Here is a 10,158-nt window from a genome sequence, read left to right as displayed (position 1 = left end):
ATTACAGGTGTTCTCTAGCTAGCTTTCTACTGTTGGATATGATGGAGAATCAACGGGAAGGTGGAGGTTACGACGAGCCATTGACCAAGCGGCGGCGGCGCAATCCCGCCGGCGCCACCGTGGCCGACATCCCGGACGACGTCGCCGAGCAAATCCTCCTCCGCCTCCCCGTCAAGTCCATCCTGCGACTTCGGTCCGTGTGCAGGTCGTGGCGCGCCATGGTCGCCGACCCGCGCTTCGTGCGCCTCCAGCTGCACCACTCCACGACGGCGCGCCGCCGCCGTCGTCGGCCGCCGTCCATGATCGTCATGCCGTGCTGGAGCGTGACGGACCAACGGATGGGAGCGATCAGCTTCTTCCATTACCAGGGGCACGGCGCCGCCGCGGAGCTCGCGCACGAGGAGGCGTTGCCCCTGGGCGTCGCCGCCGACTGGAACCTGCCCCTGCACTGCAACGGCCTTGTGATGGTGTCCTCGGAGATGTACTCCTCGGATCAGATCATCGTCTGCAACCCGGCGACCAGGGAGCTCGCCGAGCTGCCGGTCGGCACGCCGGACTTGTTCGGGATCCAAAAGGTAGGCCTCGGCGCCGATCCATTGACGGGCGAGGTGAAGGTGGTTCGATGCTTCATCCGCCACTGCGATTATACCAAGACGGACTACAGCGTCGGATGCGAGGTCTTCCCCCTCGGCGGCGGCTCAGGCGCGTGGAGGCCGGTCGCCGACTCGCCCTACCTCGTCATGCCCTCTCCGTCGCCGTGCATCCTCGGCGCCATCTACTGGACCGCCGCCCTGCCGTCGCCGCCCGCTGGCAGCGGCACCGCCTCCGGGATTCTGCGCTTCGACGTGCGCGCCGAGGAGTTCTCCCTTTTCCCGATCCCGCCGTGCATGCAGGCGGCGCCGGAAGACGTCGAGGGCTTCGGCCCGGCCCTGACCGAGCTGGCTGGCAAGCTGTGCTACGTACACAAGCATGTCAGTGACGCCGGCGTCGCCGCCGCTCAGCTCTGGACGGCTTCCGCCGCCGACGACGATGGCGCGGCGCGGTGGTCGATGCATTGCACCGTCGAGCTATACCACCCTGCCTTGGCCGTCCGTCCATTTGCCGTCGACTACCAAGGAGGCATATTTCTGAACGCGAATTTCACCTGCATCTTCCGGTACGACACGGAACGCCAAGTGCTGGAACGTGAAGTGGGCATGAACCAGGAGATGACCTACTTCCGTGCAAGCAACAGGTTGCACTACCGCTTTTATGGTGGAAGGTGGATGCACCATGTCGTTCCGTACAGGGAGAGCCTGCTCACCATCAGAGCAAAGTAATTAGTGTCCGTCTAGTAATTAAATATTTAAAAATTTTAATTTTATCAATTACATTTGGTCACTACCGTTGATCGATAATCTGAAGGCGTACACATGTAAGTTAAAAGGTCCATACACACATCCCCTAGCCCCTATGCACTGTGCACGTGTTTGACATAAGAAAAAAATCAAACGTTTAATTAATAGCAAAATTAAAGTAATTACGTTCAGTTCAACTACTGTTTTATTTTATACGTAGATATGTTCAAATAAATGTCAGCAACCTACGAATATCAGCCTAAAATCGAATCGCTTAATTCTATTTCAACCTATTTGTATTAGCATCTCATAACCGAGCAGGAATGTCATGTACACATGCCACGTCATATTTCTCAGAATAGGCCATTTTCCCTCCCTCAGCTATACGGCGAGTTTGTTTTTTTACTTAACCGCAAAACCGGTATAACGTATCTCCCATTTTTAAAACATGTGCAAATGCAAATGAAGTAATAAGGCAGTATTGAGTTTAATTTTTGCTAACTTGGTACTAACGTGTGTAGTTTGACTCAGTCATTATCCTATGCAATGATATTTTTTATATAATTATGTTTTCTATTATTATTTTAAAGTTATATATTATGAAATATATATCCGTAGTGATATAGTAATCTGACTCTAGTCACGACGATCGAGACAACCAATTGTTTTGGATCTTAGAGATGTCGAGCTTGGACCGCAGGGTGCCGGTTAATTGGAGCTTGAGGAAATACTTCAAGAAAAATAAATTAATATTTATTTCTATGTTAATATACAATTATAGTGAAAGATAAGTTTTAAAGACCATGCCATTATATAAAGGATTAATTAGATTATGTCATTATAAATTTGCTAGTTTTGAAATATGTTATTATTATTCAACTAATTGTAAGGATGTCATTATAATTTTTGAACTATTCGAAATGTCACTCCATACCCTTTCGATGTATTTTTTTAAAAAAAATTAAACCATATTGTCCCTCTGTTGTTCATTGCGTCCTTGCAAAAGGCAATTTGGTCCAACACCTACATATCTAAAGTAATTTTAAAATTATAACGACATCTTTACAATTAATCGAATAGTAATGCCATATTTTAAAACTGATAAATTTATAATGGCATGAATATAATTAACCCTAAAGAATAATAGCGAGTGGTTGTTGGTGGATTAATTCCGGTAATTATGCGGTTTTTATGGTGGTGATTGTAGTACTGGGCCGATTGAGGCCAAGGCACAACTAGAAGTGTCAGATGAAGCCGACACAATTAAAAGTTAGTGAGCGGAGAGAGCAAGGTGGTGAAGAAAGGACTGAAATAACAAGAACAGAATAGCAGTTGTCTCACGAGAACATGTATGTGATTAACAGCTTAAGCAATAAGAAATGCACAGCGATCACCGACGTTGAGCACAGTAATGAATAGCACAGGGTGCATGGAAGCACACGGAAATCATATGGTGACCGAACCATATGACAACCTGATCACAAATTTGCACGTAATGGGGAGGAAAGTCTTGTTAATCATGTAGGGCAATAGTTCGTTGTATACAAAAGTAGAGAGCAGCCATCCAAGAGCAAAGCAGGTGCAAATCAAGCAGTAGCAAAAATAACCAGATAAAGGGTGGAAACCATGTACCACAGCTTTACTCCAGGCAAAATTGATCAGTTTGTTTTCAGTGGATCTGATGTACAAAACTATCAACCCAACGGATAAGAGCGGAAGCATCACCTGTTGCACTGACGGCACCAAATAATGGATAGTAGCTTAATTGGCAAGGCACGCATCGTCGGTAAAGAACAGTATATCCTAGTGAGTCGCGGTGGCCTCTTGAGCTTTACCGTCTGGTACCACGCAGAAGAAGCCGACCTAAAAAAAAAAATAGAAGAAACAAAATTACCCTTAAAAATATGGCATCGTAAGATGATGATTTAGATGGTTGTCTGTACCTAAACCTGCGTAACAAAGGGAATGACAAAGTGAAGTTATAACGGACCGGGGAATAACAATTAACCGTAGGAGTACACAGCTAGCGAACAACTGATGACCCATAGAGAGTAAGCGTTCAGACTATAAATGCAAAATATGTTGGCGATGATTGTTTGATCATTTGATGGCAATGGAAAGTTGAAAAGGCATGTAAATAGGTAATAGCATTTGATGGCTCTCAGTTAGATAGGGTAAATAGTGGAAGGAAAGAAAAAACGGTCATGTAAACTACGACGACGACGATGGGTCTGGAAGTAAAATTGCAAATCTGACAGCCTGTATAAACAAATCAACCATGTTTGGACGGTACACATGGTAAGTATGGTGAGAAACAACCAAAAAGGTAGGAAAAACAGTAACAACAGTGGCAAAGTGGAAGGCGGCAGTCATCTCCCTGAAAGAAAGCTGCCATACAAAAAGATTTAATATAGACTAATATGGTGGATATATATAGATTGCAGGGCTGGCAGAGCTTAAGATTTGTGTTAGAATCATAAAGAAATGAAAGAGCTGTACCATAGGTGTTACATATATCAATATATGTTGTTCCAGTATGCAGATAGCATTAACAGGTCTTTCTAGATATGCAAGTTTTCATGCATTTAAATTAGATGCGGTTAGCAAAAGATCAAAAGCAGAACCATGCGATGACATCATGACCTTTAGAGGTTGCCCTCAGTCACCTGGTACTGCAAAATCAGGATATCTCTTACATATATATTTGCACTAAGTTGACAACATAAATGCATTTGATTATCATTAATTGGCAAAATATTTTTCGCTCGACCTACAAGAGCTGAACAAAGCAATGAAAGCGCAGTACCTGTTTTGTCGCTGTGTGAACCGCCTTCTGAACAAACTTTACGCTGTCCTCATCGCGTTTTTTCTTTAAGGTTAGGTCTCACAGATTGCATGATATTTTCATAGGCTTCTCCTCGCTGGAACTGCAGAAAACATGTTTTGAAGAAAAAATTAAAGGTTAAAATATGGTACATGTTGCTTGGCAAACAAAAGGGCAGAGAACTGAAAACCTGTTGATGGCATAAATTCACATGTACTGGGAGTACCCATTACTGCCAATAGTTTTATTCTGTAACTACAGAACTATTTGATTAGTATCTACTGGTTTAGGAAAATAATACAGAAGTTGGAGTAAGGCAGGAATTGCACAGGAGGATTCTCAAATCCTGAGTGCAGCCGAATTTCCTACATTATATGATAGCGAACTTCAGGATAACACCCATTGCACTCTCATGCAAAATATATGTTCCACGTCATGCAAATAAGAGCTCACCTTTTTCATATGTTCTGAAACACTGTTAGAAAAATGTACAACTAGAAAAGGTAATGTAAGCCCATACATAATACAACAGATAGTAACTGGAAAGGAATTTTACAATGAAAAAATATGTCAGGCTGACACCTGTTCTAGAAAAACTTGGCTTTAGACTGAGTGTTAAATCAAGGTAACTGTCGTCAGGTTCTGTGCCAAAATCCCACAGGTTTAGTTCCAACCTTGAATTCATTCGTACAAAAATACAAGAGCTCAATAGAAAAAATAGCAATACATCACCAAAAATCAATTATCCTTTCCTGCAAAAAAAAAAATTGAACTCACTAGATTCTGTAGTCTTTGTATGAGAGGCATCATGGAGCGACCTTGGTACCCCGTTGCCCGCCTAGACAAGTCAAAAGTGTCAGGGCCATATAGAAAAGTGAAGCATAGTTCCCATGAACAACTTAATGTGTAAATTAGTACGTCGGAGAATGGATGCTGTAGTGATTGCTCCACAGTTGGCCTCCTTCGTGGGTCCCAGGAACAAAGTTGCTGTCAGAATGACAAAAAAACTACGATGTTAATATGATTAAACAAGGAAAAGATAAACCTATATATATCCATGTTAATATGAAAAAAAAACTATAAGTCCCTACGTTGCACTATTCACAAGCTAGTAAGTATTAGTATAATTAACTGTCAATTATCATGATAAAGACACAGTAAATAATAAGAGTTGATGCTTGCACGACACAATGCTAACCTCTCTGAGCCCTATGGTTCATAAAATTACTTAAAATCATATAAATTTTAATAAGATGTTGTATTAATTTGATATTAGTTAAAACAATATAGAAGTTCATGTATATATGATAAACAAATCAAACAAGAAGCAAAATTCATCTGCAAAGACTAACCTGAATGAAGTCAATAGCTTCCAAAAGTAGCATCAGGAACAAGCTCCCATAAATGTCTTGGGAGGAATCTTTTGAACAGGCAATGAAAAAGGCAAATCAGTATGAAAGGCAACTTATACCAATAATTGTAAGCAGAAGTCATTTCACCTGAAAAAAACTGAAGCTGCTTGAACGACGCAGGTTCAATCCCTCTGGCCAGACAGCATGATTAGGTGCCCAAGGACAACACATATTTTGTATAGCTGATCGGTCTAACTGAAATAAATAAATGAAAGCAGTGAAAAATCAAACAAGGAAATTCAAGTACATATGGTATCTCTGCAGCAAGATGAACTGGGGTTAAGAAAAGAAATATATAGATGCAAGTCTATTAAGAGAGTAAGTACTCAGTCAATGTTCATCGGAGTTACACATGAAGAAGTATAGGTCAAGGCTGAATGTATAAATGAACCATGTAAGCATCGTATGAGCTAAAAATATACAAACAATCAAATATGAAGAGAAAATAATTGTGCTACAGTATTCAGAACTGCAGTTTTATAGCGTTAGAACTAAAGGAATAAATGAAAGTCTGAGATTCTGGTGAGAATTCCCCAAAATTCACAGGCCAACTATCCACAAGATAAAAAGAACAAAACTAATCATCAATAGAATAAACGAAGACTACTTTAACGAAAATCAAAAGGGTGATATATTCACTGCTCAAATCAAAATATGGGTATGCAGGCAGAATGTATGCATTAAGACATGGATACAATAAAATATTGATATTGCCAATACAATGATGCTACCCAAACAATAGTGTTATATGTAACATACCTTCCACCAAGAAAAAGTGGAGACAGAGTAAAAAACACAGCGAAAATTGCACCAACAGCCCACATATCTGAGGAAGTGCACTTGTATCAGTGATATACTATTCAGCACTAAATGCATGCAATGTAAGTTTTATATGCATAACCACAACTCAATATCATCTGTTTCTTGTTGAGATGGCATTACTGTAGCAATGAAAATTAGTCATGACATCCAGACCAAGGAAATGGCATATCAATATAGTAGTAAATTACAGGTTTGGGACAATAGGCATCACCAATACCAGGTGTGTAAGCTGATGACTGCAGCAGCACCTGCAGCAATACATCGAATTCTTGATTTGTTTTACATCATCAGGCAGTTGATGGTACAACAGAAAATTAGGGTGGCATCTGGTGATAAACCACTGTAAAACACTACTTTAATTGAAGCAGTGTATTCACAGGAAGCAGAAGAAAAATGTTGTCCAGAAACAAGCCAGTAAACTACTTTGCCTTTGCTTACTATGCTCCCAGCTATCAACTAAAATTTCTATGCAAAACAATTCTGCTCCGTAAAATCTTAATTTGGCATCATCTTTCCTCAAAATTCCTCTTTCGGGACTTGGACTTGTGTTTTCTTTCAGAGTTCTTCACACCCTGTTCATCATTGACAGTTTTGTTATCTTGTTCATGCTGCTCAATTTTAATGTTGATATCTCTTGAACTTTTCCTGCTGGAAGTTTGAGCACCACACATATTATTACATAAGCTAGAAAGTATTGAGTGGATTGGAATATCGGTTCAAACAGTAGCAGAGAAATATTATGTTGCATATCCAGACCTGTTGATTTCCAATGCATACTCAGCATCATGTACTGACAACCAAAGCATGGATCCAGTGTGAGGTGGGATTAAAGATCCAGTTATGTGACAATTCATTTCTGTATCCACCCTGTGATTGAACATCAAAAGAAGAGAAAATGATCAATTTGTCAAACTCAGAATATGGAGCCTGATATTAACTGCTTCCAATCATCTGTGCAACTTATATAGTTCTAACATAATCATTCAGTTGTACTGGGGAATAAATTGCGGGTCATTCTCATACATAATTGAGGAAGGTAAAAAAAGTTTTGCTAAATAGATTATCTGTGACATGTAAAAACATGTATGTATTTCAAAAGCATTTAATTGTACACACGTTCCTTTCACCATGTTATTAGTAGACTTTAGAGCCATTGTATCAAAACGACTTGTTTCAGGCCACCTATCATAAGCACACAAAGGGGAAATTCTAACATTGATCGAACAATATTTGTTTGTGAACAACACATAGCAAGTACAGCATATAGCAAAGAAAGTACAAATATAGTAACGTACAAGTATCTTTACTTCTGATAAAGGTGTTTCACACTGGAAAGCAAACAGTAAATGAGAAATTTTAAATCAACAAGGGGACCAAAGACCAGCCCATACCTTTTGACAGAAAATTGTATCATGCTTCCTTTTTTAATCACGTGCTGTTGGTCTGACCTGCTTACAAATTTTCCTCTACCATTTTTCTGTTTAAAAATATAAAAAATATAGATATTATGGAATGAGAGCACATATACATAATCTTCTTTAAGAGATAAGTTGCTTTCTACGAAATTAATACTTATAGAGGTTTTTTTTTTCAAATTGTGTTTACTGTTCAGTGACCACACAATGGAAATATTCAACATTTCTTTTCACGGTATAACAAGAGATTCCATAAGATATTTTCTGATTCCAGTGGATCAGAAGTTAAGGATTGTCACAAAAACATAAAAACGTTGTGAAGCATTGGATTGCACACTCCAACACAGTCAATTCGTTCTACAGTACATTTATTAACACTGATGACAGATCCTAATATATCGGAAAACTTCAAAGCTGTTCAAAAGCACAAACTACCGTAAAAAGAGACAAGTGATAAACATCCAACTACTAACAATAATCAAACAGTATGTGAACTTAGTAATTACAGTTCCTGCCTAGCACAAGCACTTCCTGCCAAGTTCTGTTCCCCCTTTCATGGCAGCTGTTTCATTGAATACAATTTGTGAAGCATTGAAGCATACAGTAAAAAAAAGGATACTAACAATAACCATGAGTACATTAGAGACACAAAGAGCTTCATCTATAATTTCGAGAGTCACATGAAACAGAACCGCGAGTACTTTTAAACCATTATTAATAATTATGAAGAGAATGGTTGATCACTTGATCTTACTTTTTTGAACTTGAACTTCTTATGAATATCATCTGACATAATGGCTGCTGAGAATACCCCTAGTACAATGGCATGGATTGATTCCTTTCCAAGCATTTCAACCTTCCCTTCTGAATTTCGGAACAATGCAAAAAAAAAAAAAATCAGAATCACATGTTCCAAAAATTTAACAGACTAGTTTTTTCATTGAAAAAAAACCCTGACAAAGGGATTTATCAACTTGCAAACAACGACATAATACAACACAACATAAAAAAAAACGTTCTAATCAAGGTGCTGCAAATTTGTGTAGTGACCATACGATGCAGGCATCAGCTAATACAAAAATGCAGTTAAGCAGGACAGTATAATGTATAAACACACTGCAAGTTAGGGGCTTCTGAACCAACGCAACCTACCCAGCATCATGTCAGGCTTCGGAGAGTAAAGCAGCAGATTTGCGTGCACGGGCACACCAAAATACGGTACCAAACCATTCAGGATTTTGCCTTGCTCACTCTCCACGATAGCTTCATGAGCCAGTAACACCCCATCGAAGCGGTCCTCGTACCTGCATTTATCAAAATCAATCACCCAAAAGAGTGAATCTTGTGCCACCTTGAGAGCATCAAGAACCATGCCATGAGATATTGCAGCCACTCCAACTCCCGTAGCAGCTCCTTTTCCACGACAAACTGCATGCTACGAGGAGGGGAAGGTAAAGGGACGCACGAGAAGAGGAGCGTGCTGAGCTGGCGGGCGACGGCGCGGCGGACGTCGGCGGCGTTGGAGGGGTGCACGTACACCGTCAGCTTGGCCTCCGCCTCCCGAAGCGCATCCATCGCGGCGGCGGCGGCGGCGGCAGAAACCGCAAGCCCTAGAGAGACGGCTGCTGCTGCGGCGAGGCCGGAGGCCAGAACCCTAAAGCAGCGCGCGTCGAGTGTTCGATGCTGCTGCTGCTGCTGCGGCGGCGGCGGCGGCGGCGGCGCGCGCCCGTGGTCTGGGGAGGACGACCGCGAGTTGGGAGCCGAGCAACGGTTGGGATCAGCTCCTCGGCGCTGATCGAACGACCACAATAACATCCCCATTTTTCACTTACGCGACAAAATTTGAATTAACCTTACTTTTAGCGTTGATTTAAGGTTTTTTCACCGAAAATTTATTTTTTAGTGTTGAATTTTAGATCGTTAAGAATATGTATATTGAAGTTTTATTTATAAATTATTTTCGCTTCTAAATATATCGTTTAGCTTTTTTTATTAGAAAACTCAAGCAATCATCCCATGAGGAGTGAGTATTATTATTATTATTATTATTATTATTATTATTATTATTATTATTATTATTATTATTATTATTATTATTATTATTGGGAATTCTTGTTACGAAACTACACTGAATCTGCACCGGTGTGTTTACTTTGAGCTAAAATTAACCCAAAATTTTAGCAAAATTCAGGGATGACCGGAATTTGGTAAGGTAGAGATATGTAAGTGTTAGTTTAGCTAGGTACCTTTACTAAATATTTTTGCTACCACGTGGTTAACACGAGCGAGTCATAAAGAATAACGAATAGTACCTTTTTTTATAATGCAAGCGTTTGACTATTCGTCTT

General features: G+C 40.5%; 2 protein-coding genes across 4 annotated transcripts; one reads left to right on the top strand and one right to left on the bottom strand.

Annotated features, from left to right (window-relative positions):
- LOC102713094 (putative F-box protein At1g47790) lies at positions 1-1,324 on the top strand. The gene has a single exon (XM_015837978.2). It carries the CDS (start codon positions 39-41, stop codon positions 1,317-1,319), a length of 1,281 nt encoding a protein of 426 aa, XP_015693464.2. The 5' UTR covers positions 1-38; the 3' UTR covers positions 1,320-1,324.
- Positions 1,325-6,523: 5,199 nt separating this feature from the next.
- On the bottom strand, positions 6,524-9,564 carry LOC102717160 (DNA-directed RNA polymerase I subunit rpa43-like). Of its 3 annotated transcripts, none has more exons than XM_015838456.2 (6): positions 9,276-9,564; positions 8,963-9,114; positions 8,565-8,674; positions 7,787-7,872; positions 7,152-7,262; positions 6,524-7,040 (listed from the first exon to the last, which is right to left on the bottom strand). In XM_015838456.2, exons 1-6 carry the CDS (start codon positions 9,383-9,385, stop codon positions 6,902-6,904), a joined length of 708 nt encoding a protein of 235 aa, XP_015693942.1. In that variant the 5' UTR covers positions 9,386-9,564; the 3' UTR covers positions 6,524-6,901. The 3 variants fall into 3 exon arrangements, with proteins under 3 accessions (XP_015693942.1, XP_006655836.1, XP_015693943.1); XM_006655773.3 differs by having other exon boundaries at positions 6,524-7,043; positions 9,276-9,559; XM_015838457.1 differs by lacking the exon at positions 9,276-9,564 and having other exon boundaries at positions 6,524-7,043; positions 8,963-9,197.
- Between the last annotated feature and the right edge of the window lie 594 nt (positions 9,565-10,158).

The sequence above is a fragment of the Oryza brachyantha genome, chromosome 6, assembly GCF_000231095.2.
Source record: "Oryza brachyantha chromosome 6, ObraRS2, whole genome shotgun sequence".
NCBI lineage: Eukaryota > Viridiplantae > Streptophyta > Magnoliopsida > Poales > Poaceae > Oryza > Oryza brachyantha.
Note: the sequence above shows the minus strand (reverse complement) of the source record. Positions and strands in the feature narration are given on the sequence as shown.

Bases quoted from the DNA above. Each gene is read 5' to 3' on its own strand.
- LOC102713094 (XM_015837978.2), top strand. From the start codon at position 39: ATGATGGAGAATCAACGGGAAGGTGGAGGTTACGACGAGCCATTGACC.
- LOC102717160 (XM_006655773.3), bottom strand. From the start codon at position 9,385: ATGGATGCGCTTCGGGAGGCGGAGGCCAAGCTGACGGTGTACGTGCAC. The intron at 7,873-8,564 runs GTAAGATCAAGT...ATTTTTAAACAG, and splicing joins AGAAGTTCAAGTTCAAAAAA to AAAAATGGTAGAGGAAAATT. The intron at 7,263-7,786 runs GTATGGGCTGGT...GTTCAATCACAG, and splicing joins ATACAATTTTCTGTCAAAAG to GGTGGATACAGAAATGAATT.